The sequence below is a fragment of the Schistocerca cancellata genome, chromosome 2 (genome assembly GCF_023864275.1).
Source record: "Schistocerca cancellata isolate TAMUIC-IGC-003103 chromosome 2, iqSchCanc2.1, whole genome shotgun sequence".
In the NCBI taxonomy this organism is placed as follows: Eukaryota; Metazoa; Arthropoda; class Insecta; order Orthoptera; family Acrididae; genus Schistocerca; species Schistocerca cancellata.
In genome coordinates this window covers 607,926,985-607,941,723 of record NC_064627.1, presented here as the reverse complement: position 1 = coordinate 607,941,723, position 14,739 = coordinate 607,926,985, and the positions used below count along the sequence as shown (strand labels likewise).

The following is a 14,739-nucleotide window of genomic DNA, read 5'->3' as shown; positions in this document are numbered from 1 at the left end:
ATAGCTACAAATCACCAACTAATTATATGACGTTGGCAACTCTTAAAATGTAGATTATATAGTAAACCTCTAATCCATGACGAGTGCAGTCATGAACTTCATATATTGATGATGATGATTAATGAATTTAAAGAGACTAAACGCCAATGGTCATCAGCCTCTTATTCAGCCCACAGGATGGAATCTGTGTAACCTATCTGCATGCTAGACTGGCAATCGTACTCAGAATCGAGTCGTGATCCAGCACACAGTTTTAATTTACCAGGAAGTTTCACAAACTGTATGAGTTGGAATGGTGTCATCACATTCAGACAAAGGTTTATACATTAACAGCATGTTTTGTTGTTCGTCACTACTTGTCTTCTGTAGTACAGCCGGTACTTTAATACAGTTCGCTGTGTGTAGTTAATAAACAGTTCCCTAAAGTACTACACTGAAAAAATAAGACTGTAGTAAAATTACTGATTTTATTCACTTTGTTAATGTTATTTGGAAAGAGGGAAGGTACTGTGGTGCTACACACGATCTTGGAAAGTAGAAATGAGATGAAAAGGAAACCGTATGCCATATCTGTTGTACTAAAGAAGGGTTTTGACAGACTGGTCTGGAAATACTGTTTTGAAAACTGAATAAAATTGGAGCAGGCTGGAGAGATATAACGATTCTCCATCTATATAAAAATGAGAGTTCAGAGATGGATATTAATGGCACTAAGAAAGAGGCTAGAAAAAGAATAGGTATCCGAGAAGGATACACTATCTCTCCACGTTTATTAATGTAGAAAGTGCTATGTACACAATGAGAAACAGGCCCAAATGGCTCTAAATTCATGGTAAACACAAACATTTTATTTGCGCTGCTTCTAGAAAGGACGTGAAATACATGATAAAAATTTTGTCTGTCGTATTTGTAAACCAAAAACTGCGAATAAAACCAAAGGCGTCAAAAATAGTGATGGGAGATAAATTGAACAGACAAGTAAGGGCAAACGTTAAGATTAGAAATTACAAAGGGAAGTAAATGAATTTTGCTGCTTGGTAAGTACAATAACAGATACCACCAGAAGTATAGCAAATGATAATAAAAGAATGGCAATACCTAAACAACCTTTAGAAATAAGAGTAATTTACTAACAAACAATCACTTTAGCCCAAAAACAAGGAAAAAATTCATGAATGAAGATATTTGTTTGGAGCATTTTAAGTTATTGTTGGAAAGTTGGACTCTGGGGAAGCAAGAAAAGAAAAAAAATAGAAGCAGTGGAGATGTCGATAAGAAGAGCAACAAAAATAAGCGGAACGGAAAGAAAATGTAAAGAACAAAAACTAAAGGAAATTAAAGAGAAAAGGACGTTCATTAACATAAGGCAGAGAACAAGGCCTAATTCGACATAATATATTCAGAGAAAATATCCAACAAAGAAAAATTCCGGAAAAAATCAACAGCCAGGTCCAAAACACACATATTACGAACTATTATTAGTGGAGTGATCTGTAGGAAGTACAAGCAAGCGATAAAGATGATGGGGGACAGCGTCGTTGAAAAAAGCGGCTCTGTAATTTATAGTACGTATAGATGATGAAAGTTATTTAAGTTACTTCTAATATTTATTTGTTACTTATACTGTACCCTATAACACTGTTATGCTAAAGTGTTTGACGTTTCTTTTCTAGGTTTTCCTGACTTTGTGCAAACAAGTAAACTTGGTCGTTCGTTGACAAAAAATATTACTCGCGATGGACTTTATAACATTCATGAGTGTGTAAAGATGCTTCTAATTCTTTATAAGTGTCCTGAATCGGGTTTTAGTTTCCACGTTATTTGTGTTTTCTGTACTACGACGTTTTGGCTGTGCAGGAACTCTCAAATAACTCTATGCATAACAGAAAAAAATTAATTAGAATACAAATCAACCATTGGTTTTAGTCACCAGAATAAAAACGGCACTTACAATGATTAATCTGTCAACTACATATGTTTTGGGTTACACTCATATAGTTTCGTGGGTAGTCCGTGTTTCCTTTTTTGTTACTGTAATTCATCTCTCTCGCCCCATATGTGTAGGGGGTGGGCTGTCGGCGGTAAACATCCAGCTCTTCAGCTAAGAGATTTCAAAAAATATAACAGAGACGAAAATTAAGTGTTACTAGTAGACGAAAAACGTAAAATGGTTTTTAAAAAGTATAAAAAGATTGAAGTTTGTTGGTGTTTGAAAAAACAATAAGACTTTTTTTAGGCTAAAGTCAAAAGACTAAAAGTCAAATACAACATTTATACATTTAAAAGCAAGTCACAGCTGCAGCTGATATATTTCTGACGTGAGTGGCCGAGTGTGGACTCACCCCGGACTCTGGCTCGTCGTCGTCGGCCTCGAAGTCTGCGGCGGCGCCCCTCTTGCCGTAGCGGTTGGTGTATCGCTTGTCGCCGCGCTGCTGCTTCTTGCGCCAGCCGCCGTACAGCGGCAGCTCCCCGTTGCGCGCCAGGGCGGCCACGTACCGCTTGCCAGGCACCATCAGGCCATCGCCCGGCTCAGCCACCGCCTGGGAAAGCAAACACACAACAGTCTCTAACTGTCCAGTCACAATCACAGTGCCGTTACCAGTTTGGACCACCCAGTGGTTGTATTGTATTGTATGATTACCGGGGACCTAGAGGCTCCGTCCCCCGCCGCAGCCGCAGTGGTCCACAACCCCACACGACGACTACGGCAATCCACCCCTCCGCCGCCCCACACCGAACCCAGGGTTATTGTGCGGTTCGGCCCCCGGTGGACCCCCTCCCCCCAGGGAACGTCTCACACCAGACGAGTGTAACCCCTACGTTTGCGTTGTAGAGTAATGGTGGTGTACGCGTGGAGAACTTGTTTGTGCAGCAATCACCGACATTGTGTAACTGAGGCGGAATAAGGGGAACCAGCGCGCATTCACCGAGGCAGATGAAAAACCGCCTAAAAACCATCCACAGAATGGCCGGTACACCGGACCTCGACACAAATGCGCAGGGCGGGTTCGTGCCGGGGACCAGGCGCTCCAGGCGTCACACACGACGCATGATCAATTATTCAAAATGACAGTCACAATCACATTATTTATTTTGCCTCCAACCGGTTTCAACCCGCGATGGGGTCATCTTCATAGCAATTTACACCATTTGGTCGCTCGCTGGAGTCGTCACCCTGCCTGTGTACGGTAGGTAGTTGATAGTTACCAACCGTGCACAGGCTGCAGAGTGAAAATTTCATTCTGGAAACATCCCCAGGCTGTGGCTAAGCCATGTCTCCGCAATATCCTTTCTTCCAGGAGTGCTGGTTCTGCAAGATTCACCCCCTGTGGGTCCGGGTGTAAGAATAAAACCGAGGTATTCCTGCCTGTCGTAAGAGGCGACTAAAAGGAGTCTAACACGTTTCGGCCTTTATGTGATAGTCCCCTGTAAGGCTTGACCTCCATTCTTCAAAATCTTTCCAAAGAGCGAGCCAAATGTGGAAGGGCGCCTTACATGGTGCATCGTGTCCATCGTGTCTTGAGATATGTAGCCCGCTTTCTCGTCGTCGCATTGCAGTCCCACTTATTCTCCATCTCTTGGGCGACATCTTCCTAGGTGTGTTTTCCACCATGCGCTATGCAGAGTAGCTTTCTACGCCGACGATGACCATGGACTTGTTTGCACCTGATATCCAGCACGGTAGCCAGTTCGTTGTGGTGGGGTAACCATGTACTCTGTTGGTTGTAGCCCCCTGACAACACAGTGATCGCTCTGCTGATGCCTGCGCTGTTAACACCCCATGTATGTCAAGGAATAGGTGCCTGTCACCCTGGGGCATCGGTACTCCCGGCAATGGCCATCCTGCCAGGTGGCCTTTGCTGCAGCTGGGTGACGCTCATGGGGAGGGCCCCTGGTCGGATTGGGTGGCATCAGCGAGAAAAAGGGAAACGATGCCAAGAATTGCTTATCTGCCTTGCGCTGGCCCAGCCTCTGGAAAGATCGGTAGACTCCTACGGAAACATGACATCCAGTGTATTACGTCCCCTCTATCAATAAAGATAAAGTGTATTTTTAAAGTATATGTAGGTGTCCGAAAGACGTGTGTATACCTCATACCATTGAAATGTGGCATGTCTTATGTATGGCAGATTATTAGAATGGTCGAAAACAGGTACAAGGAATGTCAGGGGCCACACACGACTAAAACATAAAGTAAAACTGTTGCCAAGCACCGCCTCGAGTGTAATCGTGAAGTGAAATACAACAGCAGTATCGTAATGTAAAGCATAAGTTCCTGGGGCAGTTCAGTTAAGGAGTCTACTCATACAGAGACGTCGGGAAACCTAGTACATTGGGACAGAGGTCTCAATTTAAAGAAGGCTATGCATCCTGTACTCAATTGATTAAAATCTCACAGTCCACAGGATCCACCAGAGCAGCAAAATCCTGACAGAATGCGATTTTCATGAAATAACATTTTGGGCACTGAAAAACAAATGAGCAACGAGGAGCATAGCGGACGCTGGGCGTCGAACTCGGCTACAAATAGCTGCGCGACCTCAGCAAAGCATCAGAGTCAGGTTGGAGTACATGCAGCGAGTGCGCAGCACCCGAAGACGATTTGGTCAGCCATCGAAATATTGTGCATAAAAATATAACCGCACCCGGAAGCGGAGGACTAATGAATCACACCGAGAAAGAGATCAGGGTTTCATCCATCCCCAGCAACTGTAATTGTAAGTATGTAACGAAATAATAAGCACCCAGCTGCATGAAAGAAATTTAATTTCTTTACCGGCTTCGGGAACGTAGTGCGTTTCTTAAGAAGGTTATGCCTATCGCATTTTTTGCGAGAGTGAACAGTATGAGGCATACAGCAAAATGCCGAGGTCTCCATCCGCAACTCCCTCCTCCCACGATGCGACAGCACCCTGTCCCTGTTGACAGGCTGCTGCCTTGTTTTCTGCAACTGGTTGCTGATTACTTCGTTACACACTGTGACGGTACGTCACATAAATGGACATTTCGAGAAAGGGAAAGGAAATTTTTGTTATGAGACGTGGGAATTATAAACTATTTCAAGACTGTGTACGTGTGCGCGATGTATAACAAATAGTAAAGAACGTAAGTTATTATTATCAAAACACAAATATCGATGTAATTAAAAAAACACAATTTTTTGGTATAATCTATGTGTAACATAGGCCATGAAGAGCAGAGACAATGCTTTGAATGAACTAGCTCTCCTGTTTTTGTTTCGTCTAGCGGTAGGCCGCCATTACAGTGCTGTCTGATAATTAACGTAAGTTTTATCTGTATTTTTGAAAAATATAATAGAAATTGTTATTAGAAAGTGTGTACTATTGACTTAGTTGTCGCCTCTCATGATCGCAACCATTGATTATAATTAACAAAGTTTTTACAGAAATTCGTAGTGCAGGGAGCTCATCTCACCTAGCAGGATTTAGTCGGCCATTACGCTGATGATTCATGTTAGTAAATGTAAAGGCGAGAGACTTTTCAATTTTGATCTTTCATTAATTTCGAAGTTAAAATTAATCTCATTTACTGAAATCCACAGCAATGAATGAGTTCAGTATGTTTCAGTTTGGCTGCCTAACGGCAGATGAGATTCTCTCCAGTTTTGCCTTGCAAATAATGAACCAGAAATATTGAAAATCATTACATTCCGCAATATCTCAGTTAATCTTTATGTAGTTTGGTACATAAATAACCAGTAACTCCTGAGACCCATATTAATAATTAAAGTTTGCGTAAGAATACGCATATTTTCTTTTCTACATAGCAGCGCTCACGCAAAAGATTTATTAGAAGGCGGTGAGTCGCGCATTGTGTTTAAAAAAAAATTATATCGTACGTGCTTCGGGGCAGCCGATGTCCGTACGAGTGTTATCGCGGTATAAGTTAATTAAAAGTCTCATGTTAGCCCACAGTATTTAAAGCCACACCAAACCAAAATCATGAAATATATAATTATAAAAATTAAAATATATAATTATACCGTGACAAACTGCATCCAGGCCACACCCACACACATATCTCTGTAATACCGTGATAACACTTTAGAGGTTACTCCTTTGCATTTTACGGTTGTCGCTGTTTGCAGTGATTTTTCGCCAATAGCTTAATCGAACAGCAGTGGAGTTACATTTATTCAGAGCCAACGGCCGGTCCCAGCATCAATCGTCGAGCCTTTGTAGATCTTCCTACATTTCGCTACAATTTTCTAGTTTTGCAACATTCCAACGGGCAACACCGTCATTCGCGAACACCTCATGGTACTTCCAGCGTTATCCGTTATGTATTATAAACAGTTTTAATACAATATCTAGAAACGCGTCTCGTTGTGCCTCGACTTGTTTCATTGATAAGTTCACGCTAACCTGTCTCATCCAAAGAGACACGAATGTTTACACGCTGGTATCGATGGTGCACTGCCTAGCCTAGCTCTGAGGCCAAGGCGTGCTGAGTCGAATATCCACATGAACCGGAATATCCATACATGCTATTCTCATCCATGGTCACGCTACATCTAGAACACTCTGTCGCTTAATAGAAATCAGTTCTACTCTTTGGTGTCATTATTTTTTGATACTGTAAATTAATTTAACTCCTTTGTAAGTTTGACTTGCGGTGTTGAATGAGGAGATTGATTGTCCACCTGCATATTTTGACAAATAGTATTTTTAATAGAGCAAGTTATTAACAGATCTGGTGTCGAAATGGTCGTTTTTAGGGTTTCGTACTTTAATTGGTAAAAAGAATCAGTCTGTCTGTCCGTTTCCTAAGACCTTTCTTCTTCGGAACGGCTGCATGTGTCCAGTTGAAGTCTGTCAAATACTAAGGCCTATAGTCCTTGGGGGCGCAAAAAAATTTAGCTTGTAAGTCAATGCTATCAAAAGATACGGCCATTTACAACACGTATTTTGATACTTGCAAACTCACTTATCGAAATCTATAAATGAAATATCTATACAGTGTGTTCAGAAATAGACCGAGAAGCGTTTAGGGGTAGATTGTACAGAGAAATAACTGTTGCGCTGTTTCCGAGTTCATTCGCATTGAAGTTAACCAATCAGGCCGTTAAGTGTGCAAAGACGGTGTCGCCAAACGTGTTCTTCGTTTGGTTTCCAAGAAACCGCACAAGAAAATGATCCAATAATTTTTGAGCAGCGTCACGCCCTACCATCTACGTTATTAGAATAACTGAAACTACTTGTATCTGGTGGACCACTTGAATTTTCGCGGGCAACAGCTTGTTTGGCTAACTTGTATGTTGGAAACGACGATTATTTCTTTGTACAGCCTACCACGCAACGACCTTACAATCCTTTCAGACTGTTTCTGACCACCCTATATACATAACAGGACTATTCGCAAAGTAAGGTCCCATAAGTCACGAAATGGAGACGATTGTGAAAATCCGATGAAGATTTCCACAGTCGCATTGCTGCCGATTACGTCACGTCGCTCTTTTCAGTTCTGAGCACACAGTGAGCACGTGAAGATGGGTAGCACAATAATATCTCCCGCCAAGTATGGCTGCACGCTGAGAGGTTTCTCGTGATTTCATACAACCCTGCGTAACCCACCTGTCATGCGTTTCCTTCTTCATGACAATTCTCGGCCGCACACTGCCGGGGCAATGAAGGCAGGAAGTGTTTGATCACCCACCGTACAGCCCAGACTTGACTCCCTCTGATGTTCGTCTCTGTTCACATGGACCGCTGGCTATGAAGACAACATTTTGGCACAGACAACGAACTGCTGACGAGCGTAGAGAAGTGGCAGAAAGCACAAGCTGCTGGCTTCTACACTGAAGAGCCAAATAAACTGGTACTCCTGCCTAATATCGTGTAGGGTCCCCGCGAGCATGCAGGAACGCCGCAACACGCCGTGGCTTGGACTCGACTAATTTCTGAAGTAGTGCTAGAGGGAACTAACATCATGTATCCTGCAGGGCTGTCCATAAATCCACAAGAGTACGAGGGGCTGGAGATCTCTTCTGAACAGCACGCTGCAAGGCATCCCGGATATTGTCAATAATGTTCATGTCTGGCGAGTTTGGTGGCCAGCACAAGGGTTTAAACTTAGAAGAGTGTTCCTGGAGCCACTCTGTAGCAGTTCTGGATGTGTGGGGTGTGGCATGGTCCTGCTGGAATTGGTCAAGTCCGTCGGAATGCACAGTGGACATGAATAAATGCAGGTAATCAGGCAGGATGCTTACGTACGTGTCACCTGTCAGACTCGTATCTAGACGTATCAGTGGTTCCATATCACTCCAACTGCACACGCCCCACACCATTACTGAGCGTCCACCAGCTTGAACAGTCCTCTACCAACATGCAGGATCCATGGATTCATGAGGTTGTCTCCGTACCCGTACAATTCCATCCGCTCGATACTCTTTCGAGCAGGCAACATGTGTCCAGTCATCAACAGTCGAATGTCGGTATTGACGGGCCCAAGCGAGGCGTAAAGCTTTGCATCGTCCAGTTTCGTTGAATGGTTCGTACGTTGACACTTGTAGATGGCTCAGCGTAAATATGCAGCAATTTGCGGAAGGGTATCAGTTCTGTCGCGTTGAACGATTCTCTTCAGTCGTCGTTGCTCCCGTTCTTGCAGGATCTTTCTCCGGCCGCAGCGATGTTGGAGATTTGATGTTTTACCCAATTCCTGATATTCACGGTATACTCGTAGATTGGTGGTACGGGATAATCCCCACTTCATCGCCACCTCGGAGATGCTGTGTCCCGTTCTCGTGCGCCGACTATAACACCACGTTAAAACTCACTTAAATGTTGATAATCTGGCATTGTAGCAGCAGTAACCGATCTAGCAACTGCGCCAGACACTTGTTATCTCATATAGTCGCTGCCGACCTCAGCGCCTTACTCTTCCAGCTTACATACTTCTGTATTTGAATACGCATCCATATACCAATTTCTTTGGCGCTTCAGTGTATCATGAAGGCATTGGAAATCTGGTACAACGGTACGACAGTGTCTAAGTCGGAGTGGCAACTCTACAGGAAAGTAGCTGTAAGGTGTAGCAAACTGTTGCAGATAAGACATTTTTGATTTTCATTGTTGTTTTCTATTTCGCGACCCTCGGACCTCACTTTCCGAATAGCCCCCGTAATTAATTTTGTCTTTTTTTATTGTTTTAATTTTTTTTTAAAATCTTCCTTTAGTAACTTCGCAAGCTCCGGTTTACAACAGGCCACATAATGATTGCATCTCCTGTTGAATAGCATCAGCGCTTATAAGTGTCTGATACTTTCACCCCACCAACAGTATTATTTTGCATTATCTGATCGATCGAAGTTTTTGGTAAGTGTTTAAATAGTAGACTTACGACAAATGCAGCAGCATAACCAACACATACTGCAGAGCAAATTTCACCGAACATTCAGGGAAAAGCTATTTTATGTATTCGGAAGACAGAGTTTCGTATTTAATAAGTAGCATAAACATATCCATTGCATGGAATATCGTCTATAGGGCGAATTGCATTATACTGAGAGTCTCATACTCTTTGCACCTCTCTTAAGTCTATCAATTCCTCGTTAAGAACTGAATAATTTTTTCTTTCTAATACCAACGAGTCTGTCTTTCATTTCCCTTGCGCAGGTTACTTGTAGTAGACGCATAATTTGTACTTGTCTTTTCGCTAGGGCTTAATGGATAAACGGATGTACCAATCACATGAGATTCGCATGTCTTTTGATTGAGTAGTTAATTTTAAAAAGACGAAAGTCGACTTTCTATCTTATCTTAATTTTCAAAATATGGTACTTGAAACCATTTATCGTGTACTAAAAAGCAGAAACACTAGAATTTTGATGCTGCCAAGGACAGTAGGGAATAGCGATGCCGGCAAGCGAAATGCGCCTTCTCAGAAGCAGCTATGTGGAGGGTGCGCGCGACTACCCTGCCGGACGCTAACTGAGGAGAACGGCCTGCAGCTCATGACACTGCGGCGCACACGAATAATAGCTGGTGGAGAGGCCGGGAGGTTCACGGCGCAAATATGAGGGCGTTCAGCTGAAAAGGAATGTCACCCGCTGACGGCCTTGTGACCGAGGCTAGGGAATTTAAGCCCTGGTGGGAGATCTCACCAATAAAAGCCAAGAAAGAAAGAGAGATAGAGAGAAGCTAACGACTATGGGGATTGGATGAGAAATGCTAACAGTTATAACATGACTTCCGATTGGAAATCAATCACACGAAGTCTTCGTCAGTAAAAAACCAACTGACAGCCGTAGGAGACAAGTGAATTCGGAAACTGAGCCACCTCATCGGCGACTGAAAGTTGTGCGCACGTACGGCATCAGCAGAAATCAGTATCCGCCAATCACATCAAGGTTTGCGCAGCCGCCTCGACCACTGTGTCAACCCAGGTACAACAGGAAACGCTGGTTCATCCAACAGAGCAGGTCGAGAACAGCAGCACTTCGAGAAAGGCGTTCTCAAGCCAGAAGCCAGCCTAATTAGCTGTGCAATACACGAGATTAATTTTGTTAGCGATATATATATATATATATATATATATATATATATATATATATATATATATGTTTGTTATCGTACCAATTTTTCTTATTTACAAGTCATAGACAAAACCGATCACACTTTTATTTTTACGTTAATTTGTCTGTATAAAACTGCTGCAACAGAATAACCTGGCAGACAGTGCTTAATTTAAACATCACATACGCTAATATCATGATAGCCACTTCATTGGGGATTACTGTCGAATGGAACGGACGTTCTATATTGCACACGTGTTGGTAGAATGCGCGTGAAATGAAAGCAAAACCTATTAGTCTTAGTAGAAATGAGATTCGTGACTTGGTGAATATCAAAATAAAAAAATACAGGAAGACGCTTCTCAGACTCGACGACGTTTTGAGCAATTGAGATTTGCACTGGAAGAAAACAAGATATGAAAAAATGGGAAAATTTGAATTCTGTTGTTACGGAGTGAATTTCTAATTAGGATGGGGTAAAGAAGATTACACAGGTTAGTAGGACAATTGCTGAGGCAACCTGGAATAGCATCGTGTCGGAAGGCGAAGCAGGGTGAGAAAGTTTTAGTGACATAAAAAGAAAGTTGTATTTTGGAAGACAGATTGCCGTGGATGTTCGCATTAGTTTGTATGCATAGATGAAATAAAAAGCTCAGTGTAAGAGAGGGACGGGAGGGGGGAGAGGGGGGGAGACCTCTCAAAGAAACTAAAACACAATGTTAACGTGAGAAAAGTAAAATTAGTTTTGTTGGGTGCGTTAACTGACTGTCATTGCATAGTGGCACATTCATGAAGTTTATTTTAAAAAATGTGTAATTATTCCATAAAGCTTAATGATGCTTAGACTCAATGAAAAAGAGAATATTTTAATGAAGAAGTCGATCTCTTGATCTGGATGGGACCGTATGCACAGCTTCTAAGAGATGTCACGTGATATAATGATAGCTTTCACGATATAAATTTATGTAGTACAACAGGGAACGACAAACAGAAAAAATCGAAACAATAAACACTGCCTCTGTAGACAAAGCTGCTGCCACTTGGGAGGACGGAGGTTTAAATCCACGTCCGGCCGCTCAGGTCTAGGTTCCCCGAAATCGATTGAAGTGAATACTGTGACGGCACGTTCGATTTCCTTTCCCATACCAAAGTTGTGTTCCGCCTTTACTAACCTCATCGACGATGGTAGTTGGAATCCTAACTTCCCTTCCTCTGTCGCACGGTTGTGCGATGGTACTCAAATCGATAGTAGTGAGTTCAAATTCTAGTGATGAAAGAAATTGCCATGTCCAGTATTTTCTCAGCAAGGAAGGAGGGATGGTAACGTGCAGTTCATGATTACCATATTAATTCGCCAATGTCCTCGGTTAAATTGTAAACCTCTCGATAATGTCTTATGTAGTGAAGTCATCTGACGCTCTTGAGTGCTATACGCCCTTTGACGGGACGAGTTCCTCGATGCTTTTCGACGGGAGCAATTTACGTTTCGCTTCTTACCAACAATGTCTTATTTCGAAGTAGTTTCTCATTTTTGGCTACAATTATAAGCATACTCTTTCCACCTACGAGACTGGTAACTTTCGAAGTCAAGTGTTTTTACCAAAAAATAAAGCTCCAAAGGGTAATATTTTCAGTTATGGTGACTTTTCCCAATGGACCTTGACGTCTGTTGCTTCATCGTACTGGAAAACCATTTGAGAGTCTACAGCGATTTTCAACAACACAGGGGACTGCGTACGGGTGTCTTTCGGACTGTAGCTATAAACGGTTACTTTCTATGCATGCTATTAAAGGACACACACACACACACACATACACACACAAATGTAACTTCCGCTGGAGGTCTCCTTATTCCTCTAGAAAACGTAATTTTTCATATAGGTAGAGCTATCACTTTTTGTACTGCCATGAAATTACTGTTTTAACAAAATTACGATCATTAGTCAGTCGAACCTGGGTTGCATAATATATCTTCCATCAAAGTTACGTATTTGTAACAGTCCGTGGCGTACACCGAGGCGTTGCTTCCTCAACTTCCTCCCCCCCCCCCTTTCTCTCAGCAAGCTCATGTGCTCATGTTACACGTTTTTGTAACACAAAAAAGAAGGAACCAATGTAGCACTGACGCTGAAATACATTCAGCAGATTTGGTTGATGATACCAAAATATATTTTAGTCCTAAAACAATTTATAATCAATAAAATTTAGTTTTAAGCTTTTGTAAGAAAGTTGATAATGAATGCTTCCAATCCGAAACCAGTCATTAGTAAATTTCAATGTGCAAGTGAGATTGTACACTGCATATTTTATTGTGTGACATTCTCTCACGACCAAACTAATCTGCGCTGAGTCGCTCAACTTTTCATGAAATATCTATGTCCACAGTTAATCCCCCTGTATACTTGTTCTCTGCTTGCGGAGTATTTATGCAGATTGCAGATGTGAGTAATGAAAACGTTTACTCAGTGACAATACAGTCAAAGAAACTCTTATCCTTTCTCCTTATTTACCCGCATTGCATTACATTTGTTTATGTTGGTTATTTGTTGAATTGCCCATAGCGAGAATTATTATAATTTGTAACAGTATTCCAGTGATACTGCGCAGCTCGAGAAAAGTTTGTCACAGAGGATTCCAGAAATTCGACGCGAATATAGTAAAGCCTGGATATCAAATTGCGTGTAAAGAACTAAAAAACGAATCTGACAGGGACAACCGGCTGCGCGAGAGATAGCCGCAGGAAATGAAAAACCCAGCTGCGAATGAAATACCACGACCCACAAAGCGAAAAGACACACAAACACAGGAACGGAAAATATCATCGCACCCGATCGGATAGGCAGCATGGTACACACGGTTGTCAATGCAATTAAAATACGGGGAACACGATAGAGAACAAATACAAAATGACATATCACTTTTGTCCCAGGACTGACCGTTAGTGATTGTTGCCTGAAAGAAACTGTTTCCAGAAAACTCAACATACTGCTAGTCAACTATATGACTATTATGTACGCTGAAATATGGCGAAAGATTAGAGTATTACATGTGTTGGTTTACGGAAAGTAACAAACAGCATACATGATCAACTTCGCAACGCATATTTCATCATGAAATGTGTGTCTGCGTATTTTCCACACTTGATTATACAATGTATATGTATTCCAAAATCGATCGTTAACCAAGTTATCCCAAAATGTTTCGAGTGGATTAATAAAAAACAGAAGAGTAAACCCTGAGGAAAAGTTCCAGTCCTCCAGGTTGGGGTTGGCATTGTACCCCGGTAGAACATACTTTGCTATGTTTCCCAAAAAAAGAAAAAAACGTGCTTCGACTACAGTTAAAAACAAATGATTCTGAATTGTGGGACGTGAATGTGTGGGGATCGGCAGGAAAAACTGAGAACATGATTAAAGAAATGGAAATGCTAAAAATGAATATTCTGGTAATGACAGAAACGAAAGAACGATGTGAATAGAAAGTGATTGTAGAATATATTATGTTTTGGACTTTAGGGGAAAAACTGAAAGAGTCAAATCGGGAGTAGCATTTCTTATATAAAGAAAATGGAAAGAGGAAGTAATTAATTGGAAGGAAGTGAATGAAAAATGGTTCAAATTGTTCTAAGCACTATGGAACTTAACATCTGAGGTCATCAGTCCCCTACTAGAACTAGTTAAACCTAACTAACCTAAGGACATCACACACATCCATGCCCGAGGCAGGATTCGAACCTGCGACCGTAGCAGCAGCGCGGTTCCGGACTGAAGCGCCTAGAACCGCTCGACCACAGCAGCCGGAGAAGTGAGTGAAAGAACAACCATTCTAACAACAAAAGTTCATGCAATAAAACTGGGTAACTGGGGTGTAGGGTCCTAAAGAAGATGTCCCTGAGGAGAAGAGATGAGATTTCGTTACTGATCTAAAATAAATGAGAGGAATGTCCAGATGATCTTGAATTGTTTATAATGGACTTAAATGGACGAACCAGCAAAAGATAAAATTACGACTTTTAGGCGTATAGGAAGAGGATGGAGAGAATGATAACTGTAGGAGGTTGATTAGCTTCTGTAAGGTTTAGAAGTGTACTGTTATAAATGGCCAATTCCAGCACAAAGAAATTAAAAAAATACACCTTGGCTTATCCACCAGGGAACCTAAAATCAATTATGGACTAAATAATATGGGTGATGAAGGCTTAGGAC

General features: G+C 41.9%; 1 protein-coding gene across 2 annotated transcripts in view; it reads right to left on the bottom strand.

Moving 5' to 3' along the window:
* LOC126162266 (uncharacterized) overlaps window positions 1-14,739 on the bottom strand; it is a 422,629-nt gene that overhangs the window by 90,347 nt on the left and 317,543 nt on the right. For both annotated transcript variants that reach the window (XM_049918659.1, XM_049918660.1), the window contains exon 2: window positions 2,343-2,540. In XM_049918659.1, the coding sequence (XP_049774616.1) occupies window positions 2,343-2,540 (198 nt within the window). The remainder of the gene's footprint in view (window positions 1-2,342; window positions 2,541-14,739) is intronic.